The sequence below is a fragment of the Boleophthalmus pectinirostris genome, unplaced genomic scaffold (genome assembly GCF_026225935.1).
Source record: "Boleophthalmus pectinirostris isolate CB_2022bp ecotype Guang Dong unplaced genomic scaffold, ASM2622593v1 HiC_scaffold_18, whole genome shotgun sequence".
Taxonomy (NCBI): Eukaryota; Metazoa; Chordata; class Actinopteri; order Gobiiformes; family Gobiidae; genus Boleophthalmus; species Boleophthalmus pectinirostris.
This window is the reverse complement of record NW_026571133.1, coordinates 39,388,726-39,416,471: the sequence shown is the minus strand read 5'-3', so window position 1 is coordinate 39,416,471 and position 27,746 is coordinate 39,388,726. Positions and strand designations below refer to the sequence as shown.

The 27,746-nt window shown below is 39.5% G+C and overlaps 1 protein-coding gene across 1 annotated transcript in view; it reads right to left on the bottom strand.

The window, feature by feature from the left end:
* The window catches only part of vav2 (vav 2 guanine nucleotide exchange factor), a 581,772-nt gene that overhangs the window by 12,613 nt on the left and 541,413 nt on the right, over positions 1 to 27,746 (bottom strand). Inside the window, exons 22-27 of the mRNA XM_055153246.1 lie at positions 25,374 to 25,445; positions 25,155 to 25,213; positions 21,649 to 21,765; positions 15,389 to 15,476; positions 13,383 to 13,506; positions 5,990 to 6,144 (exon numbers count right to left, since the gene is read on the bottom strand). Coding sequence (XP_055009221.1) covers positions 5,990 to 6,144; positions 13,383 to 13,506; positions 15,389 to 15,476; positions 21,649 to 21,765; positions 25,155 to 25,213; positions 25,374 to 25,445 — 615 coding nt within the window. The remainder of the gene's footprint in view (positions 1 to 5,989; positions 6,145 to 13,382; positions 13,507 to 15,388; positions 15,477 to 21,648; positions 21,766 to 25,154; positions 25,214 to 25,373; positions 25,446 to 27,746) is intronic.

Below are 27,746 nucleotides of genomic sequence, written 5' to 3'. Positions count from 1 at the left end.
CCAGAGGTGTAACTTTCACCTTTTAGTTTTCAACTGCCACTTAACTGACACAAAACTATGATAAACATTGACCATCCCAAATATTGACTATCCCACCTAAACAAGTCATAAGTACAATAACATGAAAAGCTGTCAAAAGTACTTCATTGCTTCATAGATCAATAAAGCTTTTCAGGAGTCTGTTTCGTGCTCGTAAGATGTGAAAGAGGGGCATCGATTGACCAGCAGGGGGCATAATGTGCAGCAAAGGAGAAAAAGCAATCCTATGACTCTTACCAGTGAAACTACAGCTGTGTTTCTCTGAATGGAATGAATCACACTCTACCTCATACCTGTAGTTTGAGTTGGAGGCTGGTCCATGGTACTTTGCCTTATTAAAAAAAGCTGATATTTTCTTCTAGTATATGGTGAATACCTCTGTAGTTACTCGGCCTATCCACATGAAACAAATACTGGTACAAAATTTGATATATATATAATATATATATATATATATATATATATATATAAAATGTGTGTGTGTGTATGTATATATATATATATATATATATATATATATATATATATGTGTGTGTGTGTGTGTGTGTGTGTATATATATATATATATATATATATGTATATATGTACATATGTGGAGGAGTTCAAGTATCTCGGGGTCTTGTTCGCAAGTGAGGGGAGGACGGAACGGGAGATTGACAGGCGGATCGGTGCAGCTTCGGCAGTGATGCGGTCGCTGTATCGGACCGTTGTGGTGAAGAGGGAGCTGAGCCAAAAGGCGAAGCTCTCGATTTACCGGTCAGTCTTCGTTCCTACTCTCACCTATGGTCATGAGCTCTGGGTAGTGACCGAAAGGACGAGATCGTGGATACAAGCGCTCGAAATGAGTTTCCTCCGCAGGGTGTCTGGGCGCTCCCTTAGAGATAGGGTGAGGAGCTCAGTCACATGGGAGGAGCTCGGAGTAGAGCCGCTGCTCCTCCATGTCGAGAGGAGCCAGTTGAGGTGGCTCGGGCATCTGTTCCGGATGCCTCCTGGGCGCCTCCCTCGGGAGGTGTTCTGGGCATGTCCCACCGGGAGGAGGCCCCGGGGAAGACCCAGGACACGCTGGAGGGACTATGTCTCTCGGCTGGCCTGGGAACGCCTCGGGGTCCCCCCGGAGGAGCTGGAGGACGTGTCTGGGGTGAAGGAAGTCTGGGAGTCCCTGCTTAGACTGCTGCCCCCGCGACCCGGCCTCAGATAAGCGGACGAAAATGGATGGATGGATGTATATATGTGTATATATATATATATATATATATATATATATATATATATATATATATTTTATTTTTTTTTTCACAATAGCTTCAGAAATTTAAGATAACTCGGCCCCATATACATAGGACTTAAAGTGCCTATGAATGTAAGACTACAAATTTTTCATGAATTTTAAAACAAGGTTAACATTATATTTAAGATTTTACTTAAACGTTTACACTTTTCAAGCCAGCCTGGTGCCATCTAGTGCCTCCGCTCAATTTCATTTCTCTCCAGCGACTAGGTCAGGAATTGGGATACATTAGATGCTTTGCAAAATTTGCGGAAGTGCGAGTTCGGGCACCAGGCAATCAGCGAAGAGCCAGACATTCTGTGTTGGCCACGATTCCCGAGATCGAGGATTTAAAGCTGGAACAAAGAGAATGTTTGGTGAATTTTATCAAGTGGAAAGACGTTATTGCACTTCTTCCTATGGGATTTGGGAAAAGAATAACATACCAGTTAGACCCGTTAGCGATGCATTACATACATCATGACCAAATAGCAGCGATTGGTTAAATTAAAAAAAAAAACTTGCCTACCGTCAGGCGATCGAATACTAACGCTGCGAGGTCAGACGGTTTCTACGAAGTGAAACCGGCTGATGACTCAGGCTAACATTTTTACCCCGATTTTGGCCATTTATTAGGTTTCTAATTTAACTTCCTGGCTGGAAATTCTGAGTACTCTAGAGCAGGCAGGTCCAAACTACGGCCTGTGGGTCAAATGCGGCCCTCAGACAAATGTTTCTTGGCCCTCAGGCTTACAGGAGAATTGGCCCAAATTACCTTGCATCAATAAAATATTTACTTTTTATTGCAGTTTTTTTTTTTGAAAATCTACCTTGATAAAGTTAATGTTAATATTTAATATTTATTGTGTGGTTTTAAGGATCTTAGAATGAACAAAGGACTGATGAATCATTCTAACATGTTAAACATACCTGTATTTCAATTATTCACTGTACTGAGCACCAGTGTACGGCCCTCAACTGGCCCTCTGGTTCGGTTGTGTTTAGATATGTGGCCCTTGATGAAAAAAGTTTGGACAGCCCTGCTCTAGAGAATTCCATTACTGTTACCTGACTGGGCTCCTTTAATGTACACAGAAATGATCATTTGACATATTATTATGATATATCATTATATATTGACATTTATTTTATTGAAGTAATGTTTAATGTATCCAAAAAAAGCCCAAAAAATATATCTAAACTGCGTCAAACTTTTGGATAGAAGTGCGATGGCATCAACATTGGAATCGCTAAATTTGAACTCTGCGCTTCGTTTAATCAACACATTTTTCAACTTTTCTTTGCAAATTGCTTCTTGGTTGGTCTAAACTATCATTTATATTTACAACAAGTTTTATCCCACCAAATAAAGTCAAAATCAGAGAATCACCAAAACCGATCCCAAACAAATAACGATGATAGAGTTCAACATCTGACCTCACATAACGAACAAGAAAACTGCTGTGGGACGTAGAATAAAATTAAAATGTGAATCTTTATTGGTGCAGCAGTTTAAATCACTAACTCTGCATTCAGTTAGATAATAAAATGTCCTCTGGAAAGAACTAAATATCCTGTCTTTTTTGTAGAACAGATCTTGCTGTACCTGTAGTTTAGAGCCCTACAAATATGTTCTGAAATGCATTGGATTTTTTTAATTAAACGTCCTGCATTATCTATAATTGACTGTCATGTTAGAATGTTACCACATCAAAAACATACTTGGAGTTCTGTTTTCATTCTTATCCTTTTTCTTATTCTCTCTATAAACTACATTTCTTAAACTATCTATAAAAAAGCACTTAAAGTATTGGACAAAAAGCAGAATACTTGACAAATACAAATTTCTAAACTGGGACAACACAATCAAATATGCAGATTTAGTTTTGGTATACAAAGTTTTTAATAATCTTGCTCCACCTCCTCTAAAGGATTTTGTGAAAAGAAATTCAAATCACACAACAAGAGCAGCTCTAGAGGCGACTGCTCTGTGGCGTTTAGGAAAAGAGCTTTTGGACAGACTTTTTTGTTTATCGAGCAGGTCAAACATGGAACACCGACCTGCCCATGTACGAGAACTTTCAACACTGCAGCATTTTCTAAAGCTTTAAAACACTGGTTGTTCAATGGTCAAATCCGTCAACATGTTTTAACCAAATACCGTATTTTCCGGGCTATTAGACGCTCTGGATTATAAAGCGCACTGTCATTGAATGGTCTATTTTCAAACTTTTTTCACAAATAAACCGCACCGGACTTTAAACGAAACACAACAGTTGGATGGGTCAGTGGGACTTTGTTTGGCGCGTTCACGGTGACTCTGGGCTTTGTTCAGTTGTGGCGTGTAGGGAGGGTGTTGTCTGGGACCACTGGATTGTCGGCGTGTTCGCAGTGACTCAGTTGTTCAGTTGTGTCTAGAAGTGGCACATTGCATTTGCTTTTTTGGTTCGTTCCTCTGTTCCATTCCTCGTCGGTGTGGAGTGATGAGTGTGTCTGTGGGTGTTTGATGCTGTGCTTCGCTGTCTGCTCCGTGTGTGTTTGCGTGTGCTGCGGGTGGTGCGGCTTTGTAGTTTACTGAAGTCGTACTGGGACACCTGAGTGGATTCGTGTATAGGGCGCTCTGGATTGTAGGGCGCGCAGTCGTTTTTTGATGCAGTTGGAGGCTTAAGAGCGAAAATACGGTAATATTGTTCTATATTGAGGGGTTGTTGGTGTAATCCTTTAACTCTTGACTTTGAACTTTAAATGAACTCTTTGAAATGAATTGTATGTATAGTGAGTGTACAGTGAGTGTGTTTGTGTGATTGTTCCTGTACTTTTCCCTGTCCCGTCGATCATTGTTTTCCAAAGACTGGGTCACGACCATCAGGTGGGTCGCAAGAGATTTTTTGGGGGTCGCTTTGTCACGATCTGCATGTAGGTCTGCGATATACAGTTCTGACACATGAGAGAACGAGTGAGTCAGCGAATATATTATCGTCATTCTGCATCAGCAATTCTTCAGAATATCCTGTCCTCAGTATTATTTCTATTCTTATTCCTTTCACTTCTATATATATATGTGTGTGAATTGGGATTTTCTGTGGTCACCAAAATGAAGACAAAGCACAGAAACAGACTGAATGCTGCGCCTGATCTGCTGCTGCGCTCTCCTCCTGCACCCGGACTGGAACACGCTACAAAGACAGGTCCACCTATCTCATTAGAAATGCTGAAATGTTAAGACAGGTTTTGTATAATTTCTAATCTTTTTGTAATTATTTTATTGACTATGTTGTTCCAGTATTGCTGGTTCAATTGAATGTTGAAAAGAAAAAGAAAAGGGCTACATTTAATCTCCAAATAGGTGACTTAGGCTACGTTCAGACTGCAGGGCTTAATGCTCAATTCCGATTTATTGTGCAATCCGATGTTTTTGCGAGGTCGTTCACATTTCCAATTAAACGTGACTTGTATGTGACTCCAGTGTGAACATTAAATGGCCCGAAAGTGTTCCGCATGCACACTGGAGGACATGACGACGTCAACCACAGTGAGCGTGCTCTGTGTTTACGGAAGTTGTCCAAACATGGACGCGAGCATTGAGCACCTGGTGATTTTAAAGTTCCTCTCGTACCGGAGCCAGAACATGAACAACTTACTTGTTTTAAGGAGGAGATTGAGAAGGAGAAGAACGAGGTTTTTGGCCGTGGTGTTTTGTGGGACAGCGGCAGCAACGCCCGTTGAAAGGAACGTGTGGATGTGGAGACGTAGCCAAGAGTGGTGAGTGGTGATGTGCTTCACTTCAGTGACACAGAGTTCATTAACAATTTTCGCCTACTTCAGCGCAGAATAGTGATGTTTGTGGCTTGTTGATAACGTGTAGGTCGGATGAATGCACTTTGGCCGTTCAGACTGAAGTCGCATGTCAAAAGATCGGATATGTATCGGTTTTAGGAGCTCGTATTGAAGTGGCCTGGGTCACATTTGAAAAAATCGGATCTGTGTGGTTCAGACTGTCATTAAAAGATCAGATACAGGTCACATAGGGGCCAAAAAATCTGATTTGGGTCACTTCAGGCTGCAGTCTGAACGCAGCCTTTTAGAGCCTTTTATTGCTGCTTCAATGATTTTCATTGTTTAAAACTTGAATAATAATAATTGCTCAGAGACACGATCACTCAGTAAACAATAAAATATCCTCATTAAGGTTCAATAATGGTCATGTTCACCTTTATTTTGTGATTTATAAATAATGTCTATTGACTTGGGTCGTGAAGTTTTGTGACTTTTAAAATATGAGTCCCCAGAAAAAAAAAAAAAGTGAAACACTGCTGTAGATTATTTGACATCAACCTGCCGAGGGACTGAAGATGGAAATGAGCCACATTGGTTATAATCTTTACATATTTACATTTTAAATGTTCATTAATATGTGCTGTCCCTTTACAAATAAATGATTAAGAAAAAGAATATGCCAGATTTGTGTGTTAAACATGTGTGAATGAAACGAAACACAACGCCAAGTATGTTTGTGACGAGGAAACAACATTATAACACAGATGAGAAAATAGAGTGATACGGGACCTTTAAACATAAAACGCAACTCTAATCGCAATATTTGTCTGAAAAATTACACTTTGATTTCATTTTTCCCCCCAAACAAACCCTTGCGAACTGTGCAGTGTGTGGTTGTATTCTTACCCGTCCGTTGGCCTCCCCCTTCCACCAGCCCTGGTCTCCTCCGATCTTGCTGTAGATCTTCACCACGTCTCCTTCTCTCAGTGACAGCTCCCTCATGTCCCGAGCGGCGAAGTTATACCTGGCAACCGCCGTGCTCACCACCCTGGGAGTAAACACTGAAACAGGACAGGAAAAGAGATCAGTCAAGATTAGAACACAAGTCTCTGCTGTAACTTTTTGGTTGGGGGTCCGTCATCTGCTTGTTTCTATGGATACGTCATTGCTCTGCCTGGAATGTCCCACAGTACGACATTAACCAGCTCTATTTTACATTTATTCAATTACAGGTGGTTTTATAGCTCAAAAAAACCTTGACACAGATCTGACCTGTAACTTGATCTGGTTTCATTTCCATGAAGATAGAAAGCATTAATGCCATACTGTGAAACATTCCAGACAAAGGAATAACATCTCCAAGAAGAACCAGAAATGTTACATGATGCATTTTTAAAGTGCAAAAAACAGGTCAGATTAATGTATGTTTTGGACTATAAGTCACTTTTTTGTTCATGGTTTGGGTGTTTCCTGCGACTTATACTTCGGTGCAACTTATATATTAAAATTTTCAGACTGACAGCTGCGAGAGGCTCTAGGCTCTAGGCTTGTGTGTCAGTATCTAGTACTACTTTTACTCCTGTACCACTGTCACTTTGCTCTACTGCGCATGTCTCCTGTAGAAATTGCTGCTGTCTCTCTGCAAGTAGTGAAACATTCAGCCGAAAACTGTAATTGAGCAGCAGAAAGACAGTTTGGAGTGAGTGAGAAACTTGTGAGGGACTGGTGGAAAGCGAGGATGGAGAACACAGCTTCACGGGAACCAGGAGGGTGCAACATGTAACTTTCCTGGAAATCACTGGATGAATCGACAAAGCCTCGACTTCAATAACAACCAAAACCATCCTGTCGGGATTCAGAAAGGCCGGAATAATTCTAACTGGAACTGATGCTGAGTCTGACGACAGCTACACAGAAGAGGAAGCGGCGCTCTGTTTACCTCATGGATCTATGGTTTATCTCCGGAGGTTGCGCAGAAGTGACACAGAGGATGAAGAATTCAATGGATATAATGATTTGGAGTGAGATGGAGAGTTTGGTAAACTTGTTCTGTTTTTTTGTTTATGCTATAATTATCTGAATAACCATTAATATGTTACGTTAACGTATTAGCAGTAAACATATTCTGTTATTATTATGATAATTTGCCTTTCAAGATGAAATGTTGGTTCCTATCCTCTGTTTTTACTAAATAAATTTCCCCAAAAAGTGCGACTTATAGTCCAGAAAATACAGAACTTATTTTACTAACTATATTCAAGATTTTACTTAACTTTACTTTTATCTGTTAACACATACCATATTTATATCACCATGTTGACTTTTATTTTTTCGAGAAAGCTACATTTTAAATATTAAAATGTGTAATGTGTAATCTTTACTCCCCATGCTAAGTCACTCCTCCTTCAGATCACAACACAATTACATCGTTAATGAAACTACTGCACATTGAATTAGGTTTGTGAAGTTGTGTATTGTTTTGTATCATGCTTTTGTATAATATATGGGAAAAAAATAACACTCTGTGATAGGGTTGTGGGCGGAGCCTTGGACAGAATCTTATAGCTAACCGTAAGGAGGGTTTGAATAGGGCCCGGGAGAGGTCGCTAGATTACTCAAACATGCATGGATGAGATCTAAACTCTCTTCAGACTTCTTCAAGTTTTTGATGAGGAAACAACGTTACAACACGGTAGAAAGATCCAAAAAGTCAATTTTGCGTAATACCTCCTCTTTAAAACTTTGGTTGAAGTGTATAAGTTCAGTTCCTGTTACCTAGCAACCATAACTCTAACAAAAAATGCAGAATAATTACGCCCAGACTGATGAACAAACATGATAACACATTTTACATTTAGTTGAATGAAGATTAGAGGTGCACTGATGTAACTTTTCTGGTGGGGGGTCCGTCACCTGCTTGTTTCAGAGATGTTACTGCGGTGCCTGGAATGTTCCACAGTATGACATTAAACATATCTATCTCCATGAAAACAAGCGGGTCACGCCACTAGGCCAAGTTACAGGTCAGATCTGTGAAGGAGGCGACCCTACTGACAGTAAGAACGCATGTGTTTCAAGACATCTTTCTCAGCAATTATTACCAGTGTTGGGAGTAACGCGTAATAAAAGTATTGAATTATTGTAATGCATTGTTTTTTGCTGTAATGCAGTAATGTAAGGCATTGACAGGGAAAAAATTGTCATATTTTACTCGCATTACAATGCATTTTTAACCTGGATTGAAGTGGTGGGTTTCTCGTTTTTCTTCATACAAATTTGCTAAAATCACTGCGATATCAGCAGCAGCGAAACACCATCGTTAATGTTCCGAATGTCGAGACGGGCCCGGAGGTGCGCCAGCCTAGACCATCGGTGACCACAGGTGAAAGGACCAACGCAGAGCTCCACACCTCAAGGGGCAAAGCACAGCTGAAGCCCAAATGCAGTTCGCGGACACCCTGCTCCACGAGCTCAGGGTTCTCTCAAGGTCGGTCCTAGATTCCAAGTCGTAGTCCAAGATTAGTCCTGGTTTGGTTGTGGTTTAGTCCTAGTTTAGTTGTGGTTCAGTCCTGGTTTAGACTTGGTTTCGTCCTGGTTTAGTCCTGGTTTAGACCTGGTTCAGTTCTGGTTTAGACCTGGTTCAGTTCTGGTTTAGTCCTGGTTTAGTCCTGCTTAGTCCTGGTTCAGTCCTCGATTCAGTCCTGGTTTAGACCTGGTTTACTCCTAGTTTAGTCCTGGTTTAGTTTTAGTTTAGTTCTGGTTTAGTCCTGGTATAGTCCTGGTTTACTCCTAGTTTAGTCCTGGTTTACTTCGACTTTAGTCCTGGTTTACTTCAAGTTTAGTCCTGGTTCAGTCCTGGTTTAGACCTGGTTTAGACGTAGTTCAGTCCACCTGGTTCAGTCCTCGGTTCAGTAGTGGTTTAGACCCAGTTTAGTTCTGGTTTAGACCTGGTTTAGTCCTAGTTCAGTTCATATACAAGAGTTCAGCATCTTCACAGTTATTTTGTTGAGAGTAACTTAGAGTACTGCAGTAGTCATGTAATGTTTTACATTTTAAATACAGTAATATCGTAATGTAACAAATGACTTTGAAATGACAGTAACAAGTCATAAATAACACATTACAGTTTTGAAGTAACTTGCCCAACAGTGATAAATACATCCGTAAATGGCAAAGCAATAACATCCCCTGCAAGAAAGTTACACAGTGCACCTTTACAGTTATTTGGAAAAACTGCCCTCCTTGTGCGTAAAACATGTCTACATTTAGTTTTTTGTTTTAGAACTCAAGCACTACTTCCTGTATTTTTACCTTTTTTCCACAAAGTGACACTGAAATGACGTAAAACTCTGACAAATACGCACTATCCTCCAAACCAAGTCATAATTAGAAAATCACAAAACCCTGTCTTTAACCGTGTAGTTTTCCGGTAAAGTTATGACACACGCGGAGACGTTAATAATGAGTAGAGTTGTACGAGTCTCAAAATGGCCGATACATGATGGGAAGAGGACAGAGCGTTTCATCCGGTGCTGAGAAAATGACTTTTTTTTGTGGTTTAATGAGTGAATATCTTCCCTGGAAATGTTCTGGTAATTGGAAGTTACGCAGCGGTTTATGTAAAAACGTAATGAGGTTGCAATCACACAAGCCGATTTGAAAATTACAGGAAAAGGGGGAGCAGGAAGGAGGGAGGAGAGGAGACTGGTATGGAAGATCAATTGTTCCATTAGATTTTGAATTTTAAATACGCTGAATTTGTCACTTTGAATATTTTAACTCTTTTATTCGGAATTTTAGTTGCTGAAATGTTTCAAATTCAAAATAAAATGCTTCTGCCATGGCATCTGTGAAAAATTTCCCTACGAATTTTACACTCTGAATTTTGACTGTTGAATTTAAGGGCTTAAAAAATATTTGTGCTGAATATTTAAAAGGTGTTTTATTTAAAGTGTTCATAGTTTAAAAAAAAAAAAAAATCTAAATGAGAAATTCAGTTGCATTTCAAATTCAAATTCTGATCAAACAAATTATCTTCCATAGACTGGGCAAAACTGAACACAATATAGTTACATTTTACGTGTTACAAGTTACATTTACTCGAGTAACTTTTTTAATAAATTGTACTTCTCAGGCCTCATCCACATTAGTATGTATTCGAGTTGATTTCATTGCGGATGCAGTGTTCGTCCATAATAATCTGAACGGTTCTAGAGACGGAACGATCTGGAGCCACCAGCTCTTACGAATTCATCAGAGTATTGGGTAACACTGTATTTAGCCTTAATAAAGCATGAACAAAGACTTAATTAATAATGATTCACACTTAGTAACTACTTAATTACTACCTTAATTAGCACTTGCACTTAATTTGCCTGTGCTGTAAATAGTTACTCATAATTATTTCATACTTAATTACTCATGGACTAATCATTTGAACATTTATTAATCATTAGTAAACTATGAGAGAATGATTTACTAATAATGCAATGCAATGATAATTCAGGCAGCTGTTATCTGTTAGTTAAGTCTTTTGGAGAGCTTTTCTAAAGTGAAGACTAATTATCCTTTATTAAGCATTTACTAAGTGTGAATCATTATTAATTAAGTCTTTGTTCATTATTAATTAAGTCTTTGTTCATGCTTTATTAAGGCTAAATAATGTGTAGTTATTATAAAGTGTTACCGAGTATGGATCTGATCCAGCACTGTGTGGACCCTTGAAAAACATTGATACACTGATGTAGGAGCTCTAGTTGCGTCCTTATTGGACCATGTCACTGTGACTTGTGCCTTCCTGATTCACTGGGTTCGTGACATCGGTCATGTGATGCTTTTGCGGAAAACAGTTTAAACAAACCAGAGACAAACTGAACCTCGTTGTCAGTCCACGGAAAGACTGTTTTCACACTTGCCGTCTTCCTCGGCTCGAAATCGGCTGCTGCAACTTCAAACACGGTGCTCCACTTCCTTGTTTTTACCACACACGTGACATCATGATGCCAGCCTAGTCATGTGACGAGCATTTCAGGCAGGTTGTGTGGAACTTTGATTGCGGACACAGAAACAACATGTCTGTTATTTCCGAGTGATCCGTTTTCAAAACAGTGACCTTTTCATCCATGGAGATGTTCTTGCTTTGTCTGGAGTGATTGACAGTATACTACTGAACCTTCAGGCAGTGACCACCACTTCTGACCAGAACTGAAGAAGCAGGTTGGATGAACTGTGAAACTTATTAGATGAAAAAAACTTGTGTTCAGTCGACAGAGTTGAATTTCTCCTTTACCATACTGAACAAAAGGTAAAAGGAGCTGTTAACTTCAAAACTACAGCTTGATGACATCACAAGTTGGAACAGAGTAGTTTGGGCTTTGGAGATGAAGAGTACACATGTGAATGAAACACAACACAACTCCAGGTCTGTTTTTGATGAGGTAACAACATTCAAATTCAAGTGAAATTTGTGTAATGTAGGACCTTTAACCACTTAAAAAAAAACAACCAAACAAATGAACACAGATGGACAAATAAATGGACAGACAGGCTTAAATAGAGACAAACAAAAGCGTAGCGAAAAGGGCTGCAGTACCTGACCAGAAGGGGGCAGCGGTCGGAGAAGAGGAGAAGTTGAGGCCTTGCGGGCTGAGGAAGGAGAAGTTGTAGGAGGCGCAGGTGGCGGCTGGCGAGCGGCATACAACGGAAACAACAGAAGAAGAACACAAAGGCAGAGGTAAAGCAGCGGGCAGGCAGGCGTGCAGCAGCGTAAGAACCAGAGATTACACAAGCAAAGTCAATACTGTCGGATCAAAAAAGAAAAGCAGGAGGTAAAGGAGTTTAAATTTAGGGGAAATCAAAAAGATAAAGGTGGACTGTGCAAACTGCAAAGCCTGGTTATACGGTTTAGTGTGTGGGAAGAGCTCGAAACTGCTGCGGACTAAAATAATGCAAGTAAGAGGAGTGTTACTTCAAAATAAAGTTTACTCAAGTACAAAGTGGTCCAAATGTAAATGTATAATAATCATCAGGACCATAGGGACATTTTTGGCACTCAAAATCTTTTACTTTTCAGTACCTGTATTTTTTCAATACCTGTACTTTTGTAAACACCTGTACTTTTTCCCAGTACCTGTACTTATTTTAGTCCCTGTACTTTTTAGTACCTGCTCTGTTTTCAGAACTTTTTCTACTTTTTTCATTATTTGTACTTCTTTCCAGTACCTTTATTTTTCCACTAGCTGTACTTTTTCAAGAACCTGTACTTTTTTAGTGCCTATACTTTTTTAGTGCTTGTATTTTTCCAGTCTCTGTACTTTTTCAGTCCCTGTATTTTTTCCCTACTTGTACTTTTTTAGTCCCTCTACTTTTTAGTACCTGTTCTGTTTTCAGAACATGTCATATTTTCCATAACTGTATTTCTTTCCAGTACATTTATTTTTCCAGTCTCTGTACTTTTTCAGTACCTGTACTTTTTTTTAGTCCCTATACTTTTTCCAGTAGCTGTATTTTTTAGAGTCCCTGTACCTTATTTTAGTACTTGTGTTTTTTCAGTACCTGTATTTTTCCCAGTAAATGTATTTTTTTCAATACCTGTACTTTTTCAAGTAACTGTACTTTTCTTTAGTCCCTGTACCTTATTTTAGTACTTGTGTTTTTTGAGTACCTGTATTTTTTTTCCAGTACCTGTACTTTTTTAAAGTCCCTGTACTTTTTTTTAGTTCCTGTGCTTTTTGAATCTCTGTACTTTTTCAGTACCTGTACTTTTTTCAGTCCCTGTACTTTCTTTTAGTCCCTATACTTTTTTAGTACTTGTATTTTTTTAGTCCCTGTACTTTTTCCAGTATCTGTACTTTTTCATTACCTGTACATTTTTAGTCACTTTACTTTTTTAGTACTTGTACTTTTTTCAGTACCTGTACTTTATTTTAATCCATGTACTTTTTCCAGTCCCTGTACTTTCTTTAATCCCTGTACTTTTTTCAGTACCTGCACTGTTTTCAGTACCAGTTTTTTCAGTACCAGTATCATTTTAACAACCTGTACTTTTTCCAGCAACTGTATTTTTCTGCACTTTTTACCTGTATTTTCAATAGCAAAAAGTAAATTAATTAACAATGCTCATTAATACACACACATTTAAACTGAACATGTTGCCACAAACGATCAAATGATTCCAGCATCTACAACCTGTCATCTTTTACTCATTTTTAGACTCTTTGGAGGTGATCACTCTAACCCAGAGTCTGTTCTGTTTCATTGTGTAGTACAGTGTGAGCAGCAGGTTGTCTATGGTGCTTACCTGGTGACCTGGTGCTGCCTCTGGTGAGTGACCTCTCTCTCGACTTGTACGGGTACCTCAGCGTCGTGTCCAGCAGTTTGAAGCTCTCCTTTAGCGAGTGGGTCTGGTAGTACTCCACAAGTTCCTGAATGGATTGATTAAATGGATGAATTAAAATAGATAAATACCTAAACATTACAGGATGATTTTAGCAGAGTTTCACAATAATAAGATGAGAAATGATACAGTAACACAATGGTCTTCAACGTTTTTCAGGCCAGGGACCCCAAACTGAAGGCGAGCTTATATAACTATATATATGACATACAGTTGTGGCCTAATGTCGTATATAAAAAGCTACTCTGTTATTGTACATTCAATACTAGAGGGGTGTTCCATCGAAGTCGCTTAACAAGTCCAGGTTTATCCTGAAATCCTGAGCTGAATCTAACTCAATCTCCAGTTTAAGCTGTTGAGGAAAATAACCCTGCTTAGACAAAAAATTACACTCAAAACAGAAATAAAGTCCAGATAATTTACTTATTCCAAAGTCATACTTGTACAAGGAGTCTGTGCTGACATTCCCATGCAGAGACTGAATATTTACACCTATACAATGATTTTTATACGCAAACTATAGTGGGAGGCGACCATGGTTTAGACTTAGTGCCTCTTCGTTGGTGCACAGGTCAGCCAGGCCTTTTGGCACGTTGTACAATCTTATCCGATTGTGACAAGGATCCTCCAGATTCATCTCACTCCCCTTACGAGAGTCTCGCTGGTCTGATCAGGGTGATGAGTCGTGAGTCAGCATATCCCTATCAATAAGTCCTTGCCCTATTTAGTAAATTGATTAGACATATAGGTAGAAATTGAATATCTTGTACATGAACTGAACCTATCTCTGCATCCCTTATCTGTTTTTCTGGGTCATTGTATAGTGAATTATAATAGTACAATAATAAAATATAGCAGCAGATCAATAACTGTATAGTAGTACATCAGTTACATCATAGCAGTAGTTATATACCACCTAAGCCTAGTTAATTATCCTAACAAAGCCTCAACTCGTTCCATGACAGAAATAAGCCCAAGTCTGACCAAAGCTAAACTCAGGCCTGAACTTTAAGCTGTACTTTGTGTGCTCGCGGTGACTCTGAGAAGACCAGAGCAATGGAACAACGACATCGCAGACAATGGGCTCAAAATGTGACTTTTTTAATGATCTGATTAAACGAGAGAGGAGCCACTGCGTGCACGGACAAGAGTTTGATATGAGACACAGAGCTTTTCCGGTCATTCTGATCTGAGAAGCGAGAGAAAAGACGAGACTCCCTCCTCCTCTCCCGGTTGCTCCGTGGACAGAGAGGAATCTGTGGAGTGTAGAACCTGGTTAATACGTCCGGGGAATGAAGTTGCCTCAGCTCTTCCCGATGCGCGGTAGTATGTGCGGAGCTTAAGTTGCACTGTGCATAAAAGTGAACCTGTAACGGAACTCTGTAGCCTAGAAGAAAGGATAACATCCGTGCAGATGTATTTGCAGTTTGACAGGGAGCGAGAGACGAGGGAGTGAAGAGAGAGACAGACGTGATGAAGGAGCGAACAGACAGAACCCAATGAAAACCAGTTCATCCTCATCCTTTAAAAATGCAAGTAATATTAAAAGAAAACAAAGTCTAATCAACCAAAGATTTTGCAACCCCCCTGTTGAAGACATCTGCACTAATAGAAATCATACACTCACTTGACTGTTACACAAAGCCACAAAAATAACTTCAAAGTAACTTAGGCCAGTTTCTGATCATAGTCGTGTGACTTGAACTATTTTAAAAGGATGTAAGTGACATTTTGTATGACACATTCGGAAATAAAATGACTTGGTAGTAGCAAATAAACTGGCCAAGAGTCACGCTCTTGGCATAGGATAATACATTATTTGCAGATGTCTCATGGTCCGTTCAACTAAGGAGAAAAAAAGATGATGCCTTCATTGTAAATAAATATTTTCTTTTTGGAATAGTCCTCACCAATAAGCTCTCAAACTTCTTGGCCTCTGTGATGTGGATCCAGCTGTCCTTTTCGATCACCTTAATGTGTTTAACTTCATCATTGAACCTGAGAGAGAAAAAAGACAAAAGAGGTGTTAGTACAAATGTTAATACAGGATATCGGTCGGGTTATAGCAACTCAACTGGCTAATCCTACTAAAATCCAAGATGAAACTGCAAAAACTGGTACTCTTTTACCACAGAACAGACTAAAATAAAAGCATGTTTATTTTTCATTATGGGAGTTTACTGCACTGATGTATGTCATACGATATTTCTCAGCTGATTCGTCTGTATTCAGCCTCACATTTTACTATGTGTAGTTTTATGTATTTTAGCATGTTAGTGTGTGTGTGAGTGTGTGTGCATGTTGTGCGTGTGCGTCTGGGTTGTTAGGTTGTGTGGGGTCAGGCAGCTGTGTGGGCTGAGTGGGTGGGTGGAAGGAAATGTGGGATTGTTTTTAATCACTGTAAAGCACTTTGTGTTGCATTTTTGTATGAAAAGCGCTTTATAAAAAAAGGTTGATTGATTGATTGACTGATATGTTCTTACACTTAGCGGGCTCGCATTGCCACAAACCTGAATTTTCTTTGGCCTGGAGGAGAGTCACCTGCTTGGTTCCATGGAAATGTTATAAATTTGGCTATACTCTTCCAAAGTATGGCATACAACTTATTTATCTCCATGGAAAAAGTTCCAAATTATGGTTTTAACTTTCTATTTCCATGGAATCATACACTTGATTTTTTACCTCCAAAAAGTGAAATATTATTACTTTAAAGGACCTATATTAAGCTAAATTGATTCTTATGAGTTTCAAGTCATGTTAGAATGTTGTTTCCTCCTCAAAAACAGACCTGGAGTTGTGTTTTGTTTTTCATTCACATGTTTGAGTAATCCTTTATTATTAGTTCGTTTACATCTTCAAATCTCAAAATACTCTGTTCCACCTTGTGATGTCATGAATCAGTAGTTTTTATGTCAACAGCCTCTTTTTTTTACCTTTTGTTCAGGAGAGATGATCAATTCCAGGGCTAAAATGATGATTTTAGTGAAGATGTATGGAGTTTAAATACAAAGTGGAGCATTTCCTGCATTACTGCATGACATCACAAGGTGGAACAGAGTGTTTTCAACAACTCCGGGTATGTTTGTGATGAGAAAACATGTTTATACTAGATCTAAAAATATTATAAAATGGACACTTTAATACATTTGAAAGAAAAAAAAAAAAGCATAAATATGGGCTATGCTTTCACTATTAGAAAAAAGGGGCATATGCTTCCAGATTTCCTGAGCACGGCGATGTGTGATTATGCACATGTTATGGTTAATCAAACAACTAATTACATAAATAAATACAAAATGTAAGCATTTCGGAGCTGTAATGAGGCACAGCTTGCGTCTTGTTTCCTCTGAGACTGTGTCCTCAGGGAGTCTCCACACATAATGATGCTGTTTCTCGCCTTTTATTTACCTGACGCTGATTTGCAGTTAAAGTCTGTTTCTATGCAATGACTCACACACCATATATCCATAGGAAAAAGTGCCTTGCTCGATGACACAAACACCAGCATGCTCAGATTAGCTGGGATAAAACCTTCAACTTCATTCAGTATCCTTATTTAAAATGCAGTTTGTGAGATTCTTAGCATTGTTCGTCTGTGATGGTAAAGGTAGCCTGGTTCATCAGCTGGTTTCACTTTGTAGAAACCGTGTGACCTCGCAGCATTAGGATTCGTTCGCACAATGGTAAGTGGGTACTTTTTTTATTTAACCAATTGCTGCTATTTGGTCGTGACGTGTGTAATGCACCAGAACGCTCAGTGGTGTCCAAGTAATTACCGGCACAACAGCAAACAAAGCAGAGAGTGAACATGTCTGTCAATGATCATTGTCATTTCTGCGAGATGAACTTGTGAATTAAAAGTACAATAAAAAATGTGAAGTTTGTATTTGACAAAGGAAGTGTAAAGGAGGATAGTGTATGCAGTCTGCTATCACATCTCGGGTTGGTTGAGCTCTTCGCTGATTGGCCAGTGTGCGGTCTACAAACTTCTGGGGTTCTTAAAAACCGTCTAGTGTATGCCAATTCTTTAACTACAGTGTTCCCTCGTTTATCGCGGGGGTTACATTCTAAAAATAAACAGCGATAGTTGAAATACGCAAAGTAGTCAACTTTATATTTTACAATTATTATATCTGTTTTAAGGCTGTAAAACTCACCACACACTTGATACACTTTTCTCACACAGGACAGTTACAACCCTTTTTGCATCCTTCTTAAAACTTATTGCTGCTGTTGTCCTTATGTTATTTTCCTCCTTCTTTATGTAACGAATGAAGATTAATTTATTCCTTAATGGAGCCCTACAGTGTGGAGTCCTCCATTTTTGGAGACCCGCACCAGCCCATTAACCTGAGATTATATTAAACTTTTGTGCTGCATATGCCACGGACTGAACCAAGATTAAACCAGGACTAACCCAGGACTAACATAGAACTGATTCCAGGACTGAAGAGGAGGACTAAACCAGGACTAAACCAGGACTCACGATCGGGACAGGCTTGGAGGTGACCGCAGGAGAAAGGACCGATGGTGAGCTCTGCACCTCCCTGTAAGGGCGGCAATTGCCCGATCTCACTGCACTTCAGAGTCACACTGCTAGTGATCGAACACTTACGTAAATTTGGCTGAACGCATTCTGTACCGGAGGCAAGGAGGAGATTGATTGACAACGGTCTACAATAAGTTTAAAAAAAAAAAAAAAAAAAGCTAAATTGCATTAAAAAAAATCTGCGAAACAGCGAGACTGTGAAAGGTGAACTGCGATATAGCGAGGGACGACTGTAGTCGCTGAAGAGAAATGAAATTAAGCAGAGAAACTAGGTGGCGCGAGCTTGGCTATGTTAAATCTGCATTGCGTAACCTGTTCTGGTGGAGAGTCCGTCAAACGTTACATAAACGTTACATAGTGCACCTTTTAATGAGACATGCTTTTGTTCACTTTATAGTTACAGACCAAATATGAAAGAGACTAGTTACGTATTATTACTTTAAAGGTTCCATATTAGGCAAAATTGATTCTCATGATTCTTGGCTATGTTAAAGGTGCATTGCGTAACTTGTTCTGGTGGAAGGTCTGTCAAACGTTACATAAATGTTACATAGTGCACCTTTTAATGACGCTTTTAGTCCATGGAGATGTTATTATGTTATGTTATTTGCCCGGAATGTTCCACAGTATGGCATTAAATGTTTCTATCTTCACATAGACCAAACCAGACAAAGTTACAGGTCAGATCTGTGGAGAAGTCACCCCATTCACTGTCAGGATACCTGTTTCTCTAGGTACTTTTGAGCTATTAAAGCACTTGTGATAGAATAAATGTAAAGTAGAGCTGTTTAAAGTCACGCTGTGGAACATTCCAGGCAGAGCAACAACATATCCACAGAGAAAAGCATTTAACGGACCCTCCACCGTAAACGTTACATGATGCACCTTTTAATGAGATGTGCGTTTGTTCACTTTATAGCTACAGACCAAATATGAAAGAGACTAGTGGGCTCACTTCTGGTTGAACACTGGGACTGCTCTCTCTGATCTGAATACTCACACAGTAACTGCAATCATGAATCAGTGCTAGTGCAGCCAGCAACCAGTAGTTAGCGCCACAATGTAAATTTTAAAGAGACTTTTTATATGAAATGTTATATGCATGAGCTCTGTGTGCCCGGATACAAGGCTAATAGAGCCCAATAAAAGTAGATTTATTGTTAATTGCAAAAACACTGGACATGACGGCCAAGTTGTTTATGCTGAAGACAATTAGAAAGCAGACTGAGCCTCGCATGAATTTGCCAGTTTCTGTGCTCAAATCCAGTTGGTATAAATCTAAAAGGATCTAAATCCACAGCCTGTTCATATACTGAGAATGATTGGGAAAAAAAAAAGATAGAAAAAAAATAAAAAACTTCTACTAGTATATATGCAAATGTAATGGTTGTAAAACAAGATCATTAAAACTATAGACACATTTATTATACAATACTACTACTGTGAAAAATATAATTCATAATAGGATTTATTTTAAAAAGTAATGTAGTTTCATTTTATTGGTACATGATTATTATTATTTGTATGGCATGATTATATTATATTATACTAATTTATGGTATTGTGGAAAGATTTTTTGGATTGGTTGGTTGGATAAAGCACCTCCAGTCCAGCAGGAGGAGCTCTGGTTTGGTCCGGGCCATTAAAACTACTCAACTGAGATCTGAACGGCTGCTGTTTTATTTACTCAAGTTTTATCCACATTTTACAGGGGCTGTGGTTGTAACACAAGTTTAGGCTAAGGTTGTCAAAGTAGGACTGCAGTAACTTTTTAAACCAGAAGAGGTAATCTAATAAGAAAAATGGATACCAGGATGGATTGGAGTCTAAAATGTAATGATTTTCTATTGATTACATTAATTGGTGGATGAAGTACCATATTTTCTGCACTTTTTTCATGGTTTGGGTGTTTCCTGCGACTACTCCGGTGTGACTTATATAGTAAAAATTTCACACTGACAGCTGCGAGAGGCTCTAGGCTTGTGTGTCAGTATCTACTACTACTATTACTCCTGTACCACTGTCACTTCGCTCTAATGTGCAATGGCCATGTCTCCTGCAGAAAGAGCCTCGGTCCTGCTGCAAGTAGTAAAATATTCAGCCGAAAACGGTAATCGAGCTGCACAAAGAAAGTTTAGAGTGAGCGAGAAACTTGTGAGGGACTGACGGAAAGGCGGGATGAAGAACACAGCTTCATGGGAACCATGAGGGTGCACCATGCAACTTTCCTGGAAGTCACTGGATGGATCGACAAAGCCTGGACTTCAGTGACAACTGAAACCATCCTGTCAGGATTCAGAAAGGCCGGAATAATTCTAACTGGAACTGATGGACGCGACGCAGAATGCAGAACATAGAAAGCGACACTCTGTTTATCTCTAGAGGTCGCGGAGTTTCCCAGAAGTGACACCGAGGATGAAGAATTGAATGGATTTAGTGATTTGGAGTGAGATGGAGAGTTTGGTAAACTTGTTCTGTTCTGTTGTTTGTTATAGTTTATCTGAAGAACTGTTCATATGTGACGTTAACAGTCTGTTGTTCTCTGTTCTATTGTTATTACTAGAACTTGTCTTTCAACATGAAATGTCGGTTCCTGGTCTCTGATTTTATAAAATACATTTCCCCCAAAAAGTGCGACTTATATATGTTTTTGTTTTTTTTTTTTTTTCATTGTGCATTTTTTGGCTGCTAAGACTTATACTAAAGAGCGACTTATAGTCTGGAAAATATGGTACTCAATTATGTTAGTTAAGTAAAAGTACAGATATAGGGGGAAAAGTTTGCTCAAGTAAAAGTAAAAGTATCACATAAAAAACTCTACTTTAGTAAAAATATTCAAGTACCTGTTAAAAATGTACTGAAAGAGTAAAGTAAAAGTATTTTGCAGAGCGCTTTAGAATAACTGAAGGATGAAATGTAGTGATTTTGATCCTGAGTTTTAGCGAGTTTTAAGTGATTCAAATGATTTCTTAATTTTTCTAGCTGTTTTGTGTTTTTGTGTGTTTGGTTTGCTCAAAGTTGGGACGTTAACTCAAATGAAAAGTGCTAAAAATAAGTACTTTTTATTTTTCAGTCCAGATCTAAAATATGTGTAGTGGAGCAGAAAATACAACTACATGCTCTCAAATGACGTGAAGTAAAAGTAAAAAGTATCCACTGTAAAATGTACGTAAGTAATGTACAGATACCTAAAAAATTGCACTTAAATGTTGTACTTTTGCTTTTGTACTTCGTTACCTTCCACCCCTGAATACATTGTACTTTACCAGGAAATATTTATCCTCTGATCCAAGGGTTGAGGGTTCGAATCCCATTCTCGAAACAAAAAGAACCCCATCGTTGGTTCAGAAGTCAGATCCACCGGCCCACAGGTTGGCGGCGCGATTCTAACTCCCACAGATGACTGCTGCTGTTGTGTCCTTGGGCAAGACACTTAACCCACCTCACCTATAGTGTGTGCCTACAACGGTGTATGAATTTGTGTGTGCATGGGTGAGTGGCTCCTTGGTATATGAATGCGACCGTGACCGTGACCAGCTTTGTTCTTATTAGCGTTACTGTAAAAAACCTGACACCATTTAGCCAATAAAAAAAAGAACTATTTTCTGTCGTTTATCTTACTTGATGCTGATGGCGTATCTCTCCGCCTCGGCCGTCCTCTCGCGGATCAGGTAGGTGCCGCTGCAGTGGGACTTGAGGAGATTGTCGGCCTGCTGTCTCTCCATGTTCCCAGCAAACCTACGGCAAAAAAAAGGAACAACATCACCTTCAAATAAACTCAAAGTCAATAACACGCTAATGAGGACAAAGCTTCAAACACCGGCGCTGTAATAAATCTTAGCGTAAAGGGTCAAAACAGGCTAGTGCAAACACATTGTCAACAAATTGATGCTAATTATGGAGCGATGTAAAGTGAATAAAAGGTTGCAGCGGCATTGAATAGGAGGTGATTTATGTAATGAATACAATGACATACACTTCTAACATATCTAATATCAGGTACCTTTTGTAGTTTTAAGCCTTTTTACTTGCAAATATTAAATAATACCTGAGTAGATTTAAGCCAAAACACCTGCAGTTGAATAAATGGGAAGGATAAGTCACATAGTGCATCTTTAAAGGTCCTATATTGCACAAAAATGACTCTTGTGAGCTTTAATCTATGTTAGAATATTGTTACCTCCTCACAAACATACCTGGAGTCATGGTTTGTTTCATTCACACATGTTTAAGTAGTTTGTTTACATCGCCAGAGCTAAAAATGCTCTGTTCCACCTTGTGATGTCATGAAGCGATAGTTTTCAAAGACTACATTTACACTGAAACGAATCACAGTACCGGAAACGATCTGCATCCAGACACGTCGTTTCTGTGTTCGCAAGCCTTCCCTATCCACACAGCTTTGAGAATATTTGTTTACGTTTGACAGAAACGAAACTTAAAACTGCATGGCTAATTTGCATAAACTGAGCGCTCAATAAACAGCTGACTATTGTGTGCTGATGCAGTTCATCTTCTGAATTTCATTATACTATTGTATAATGACAATAAAGGCTTTCTATTCTATTCTGTCGGTCTAAAGGACACGACTCAGTGGAATATGAGTGTTCTTTCTGTGACAGAGGGGTGTTCTGCTGATGGGGAGTCTGTTCTGTGCTTCTATCACGTTGGAGATGGTTCATGTTAAACTTTTCAGAGATTATACGTCTGTAGGTCATACGCATAGACCGTATATATCTGAATGGACAAATATTCAAGCCTCTTAGCATTTTGGCGGTGAATTACTTCGTGGCACATAGACCTACGTCAGCGTATCAACGTTTTCAGGCGTCCACACAGTGCTGGATCAGATCTGTACTCAGATGAATTCGTGGGAGCTGGTGGCACCAGATCGTTCCGTCTCTGGAGCCGTTTTCAATCAGATTAATTTGGACAAACACTGCAACCGTGACAAAAACGACTCAAATACATACTAGTGTGGACATGGCCAAAGTTACACTAACTACATTTTACGTTTTGTTTAGCAGAAATCGGAAATTCCAACTCTGAATTTATCTCGTTTGCCTGATGAAGGCCTAGTACCGAAACGTTGCACGGTTTGTCCTAATAAATCTCACTATTTGCAAGTAAGACGGTGTATGTTCTTGGGCTGCTCCCTCTCCTCCAACGCACCCCTCTCAAGTAACTGATGTGTGAAGTTCTCATTCTATAAGATCTGATATTATCCAAATTATTCTAGTGAACGTGTATGGAGTTTTAAAACACAGTGGAGCACTTCCTGTATTACCACATGACATCACAAGGTGGAACTGAGTGCTTTCGGTTTGAGAGAAAAACTCAGCTTTAATATGCAGGGTTTGAGTGTTAAACATGTGTGAATGAAACAAAACACAACTCCAGGTCTGTTTGTGCTGAGGCAACAACACAGATTTGAAAATAGCGTCATACGGGCCCTTTAGAAGATAACTACACAAGGAGCTTATGTTTTCACTCTTGAACACAGCACATCAAAGTTGGTAAGAATATGAAGAAACCAACATCAGGTCCCAACCAGGGTCAAACAATAACAAAACCAGAAAGAAGGGAATGCAACCTACAAGTGAAATGTTTTAAACAGTGAAATAAATGTCCTCTTTCAGAATAAAATAACACTGTCAAAATGGTCGACTTTGATGACTTTTCAAGGTAGTCATGTTTGGTGAATGGAGTTTGCCATTCAAAAGCCAGTCTGTGAAAATAGCTTTGGGATGCCAGCTGAAAAATCTAAAAATAAAAAAATAAACTTTGATAGAACTGACATTTTTTTCAAATATTTTTAATTCTACTGTTATTTTTGTATTTAGGCGTAGCAGCTATTAAATTTCTACATATTTGGACAACAAAAACTTAACATTATGGACCTATATTACACAATTTTTTAATCTATTTTATAATTTTGTTTCATTCGCAACTGTTTAGTGCACAAATCCTGCATATTTATGAGTTCTTCTCTCAAACAGAAAAGACTCTGTGACACCTTGTGATGTCATGTGGTAATACAAGAAGTGCGCCGCTGTGTTTTTAAACTCTATACACCTTCACTAGAATATTTTGGATGATTTCACACTTGAAATTTCCAATCTCTACTAAGCAAAAGCTGCTAACTTGCAAACTACCGCTTCCTGACAGTACAAGGTGGAATAGAGCAGTGGTCCCCAACCTTTTTTGCGCCACGGACCAGTTTTATATCAGACAATATTTCTTGGACTGGAGGGAGTAGGGGTGTGGGGGAACTGCGTATGGGAGGAGGCACAGTGGGCGATCAGCCAGCATGGTGAAGTCCTGGCTGAATCCTGTTTTAGTCCTGGATTTAGAACTGTTTTCGAACTGTTTTAGACCTGGTTTAGTCCTGGTTTAGTGGTGCAGCCACTCGTTCGGCGTACGAGAGGAGGGGACGGTCCGCATGACGTACAAGAGAGGGGGACGGACTGTGAGGTGTACGGGAGGGGGGGACGGTCCACGGTATACCGGACGGCCCACGCGACATATGGGAGGGGAGATCGTCCGCGGGGTGTAGGAATGGGGGGACAGTCCGTGTGGTGTATGGGACGGGGGACAGTCCGCGCGACGTACTTGAGGGGGAATGGTCCACAAGGTGTAGGAAAAGGGGGACGGTCAGGGCAGCATTCGGGAGCGGGGACGTGTGACGTACGGGAGGGAGGACAGTCCGCGCGGGGTGTAAGGAAGGGGCACTGTCCGCATGGGGTACGGGAGGGAGGGACGGTCCCACGTGGCTTACGAGACGGGGGACGATCTGCGCGACGTACAGGAGGGGGGATGGTCCACACAGTGTAAGGGGGGTTCGCACTTTCGCAGCCCGGTACCTAATGACCCATGACCCGGTGGGGGTTGGGGACCCCTGGAATAGAGCATTTTGAGCTTTGGAGATGTAGACAGACTAATAATGTAAGGTCACTCAGTCACGTGTGAATGAAACAAAACACAACTCCAGGTATGTTATTGATGAGGTAACAACATTATAACATGTCTAATGCTCTAAAAGTTTTGTGTAATATAGGACATTTAATCTTATCTCTCCTCAATATTTAGCAAATATACTATACTTTAATTAGTTTGAAGTAACTTACCAGGGATAGCCATAGTAGTCTCCCTCTCTGGGCGATGGTCGACATAGGGTCTGGAACGGCTGGCACAAATACTGAGGGTTAATGACAGTACAGTAAGTAAGCATACTTGGTAGTAAGGGAGTTAGAATGTGCCCTCTGTAGTGTATAAATGTTCTATGATATATGTGTGTTGTAGCCTATAGGAGTGGTGCAGAATGCTGAATATGCAGGCTCAAGTACCTTTGGGTCCAAGCAGGGCTTTACACACGAGCTGGGGAAGAATCCACTCTTTTGTGTTTGCATCAGCCTCCCCTGTAAAACATAGAAGTACGGTGAGATAATTACAACTGTAGATCACATACGGAAGGGCAGCCAGGCATAAAAATGTGTGTGTAGATATAAGAAGAATATTGCAATAACCCCACACTGCAAAAAAGTTTTCATTAAAGAAGACCTACTGTGCTTGTGTCTGCTGTATAGTTATAACCTATGAGAACCATGGATCTGTATGTTATCATTTGGACATTTTAAATCACAATATTAATCTAAAAATAGTTCATAAAAGAAACAAGTCTGCAAACTTCGGGGCCCAATGGGAGCTGACGTTGCCGTAAACGTCATCACAAAAAACAGCTGTGAAGTTGTTGGTGCCTCTGATGGATGGCTGCACATCGCGATAGTAAGCAGCAGATTTTTTATTTTGTTCATTTGACTGCACAATGACTACACAATGCTGTCAAGTGCAACACGTATCACCAAATAAGAAAATAAAACGCAGCGACGGACGTCTAGTGGTAGTGGTGAAAACGGGGGTTGGTCGGCAATATAGAGTCATGAAAATACGTGGTTAAAGATCACTCATACATGCACGAGTCACTTCAAATACAACTTCGAGAGCGTAAATGAGACAACTATAACATGGTTACAAGCGCTAAAAAGTCAAACTTATAGAATATTTGTGAGTAGTTGTTAGTAGTTTAGATTTTTTTAAGCTTTTATATCTAGAGTTTTAGGCTACTGCAGACTGAGACTGCAGGGCTTAATTCTCAATTCAGATTTTATTTTTTTTTGTGAAATCAGATTTTTTGCGAGGTCGTTCACATTTGCAATTAAATGCAACTTGTATTTGATTTCCAGTGTGTACTTTAAATGCCCCAAAAGCACATTGGAGGACACGACGACGTCCCTCGCAGCCAGCCTGCTCAATGTTTACGGAAGTCGCCTAAACGCCAGGCTTGTCTTCCAAAATACAGTCCAGTTTTTGGTAAAATGGACAGGTTACACGTCCATGGCCGCTTAGTTTGTTTGAGACTTTAGCCTCTTTGTATTTGGCTCGCAGGATCTTTATTTTTCATTGACATTGGAGCCAGGACTGCTTGTAGCCTAGTTCCGATAAGACCTCTCCAATTTGGCCTGAATACAGCGATTCCCCCCGAAATATTAATACACTAACAGACTAGACTCCGAGCCTGACATGTAGGTGGGATGAATGTGACCTGGCCTTTCAGACTGATGTCACATGTCAAAAGATCGGATATGTTTCAGTTTTAGGAGCACATATCCAAGTGGCCTGGGTCACATTTGAAAAAATTGGATCTGTGTCATTCAGACTGTCATTAAAAGATCAGATACAGGAACATAGGCCAAAAAATCTGATTTGGGTCACTTCAGGCTGCAGTCTGAACGCAGTCTTAGACATGTTCCAAGGTCTTTCAATTTTAACATGTTTTATAAGTTTCACTGTTGATTTTGACGCCTTGAGTCCCCCCTCCCTTTGCTCTCCATGCTAAGTCACTCTCTCTTCAGAGCACTGTTACCCCACAATCAGTGTGTATCCCACTAATGAAACTTCTGCACATCACATCAGGTTTGTGAAGTTGTTGTGTATTGTTTTGTATCATGCTTTTGTAGTACATTTATGCAGTATCTTCATATGTGTCCTCTATGTAGGTTTAGGTACTTCAGCTGTTTTTGGAATAGAATTTTATTTTTACTGTAAAAGCCCAGACTACATAGAGTTCATTTTAAACAAGCCAAAATAACTCTGTCTCAGTGCAATTATTTCAAGAACAGTGTCTGTCTACTGTGTGGGGAAAAACACATTTTGTTATGTAATCACAATTATAGAAATAGATGTCAGTTATTACAAAGAAATGCTCTATTTTAAGAAATACAACAATGCTGCTTTCTGAATCCAACAGAACCACAGCGCCCTCTACCATTACAATGAATTTGTTTCACTTCTTGCAGCATACATTTTTCATTCAGCATTTTTAATCCCTTTTGCACTATTTTAAAGCGCTCACATTACATATTTTTCTGATTTATGTTATAATGTTGTTTCCTCATCACAAACAGACCTGAAGTTATGTTTTGTTTCATTCATTCATGTTTAACACACAAACCCTGCAGATTTAGAGCCTGTCCAACTGAAAACGTTTTTTTTTTTTTGGAAGAAATGGTGAAGTTTATATTCGTTTTAGCTTTTCGTCCACAAGGAGCTGGTGTTTTGGGTGGGTGAAAACAGTTTTTTTTGAGAACAGGTTCTAGAGTGGAGAAATCTGACCAGCGTTGCATTGTGGTGTGGACAAGCAAACCGCAGCTTCTGGAAAA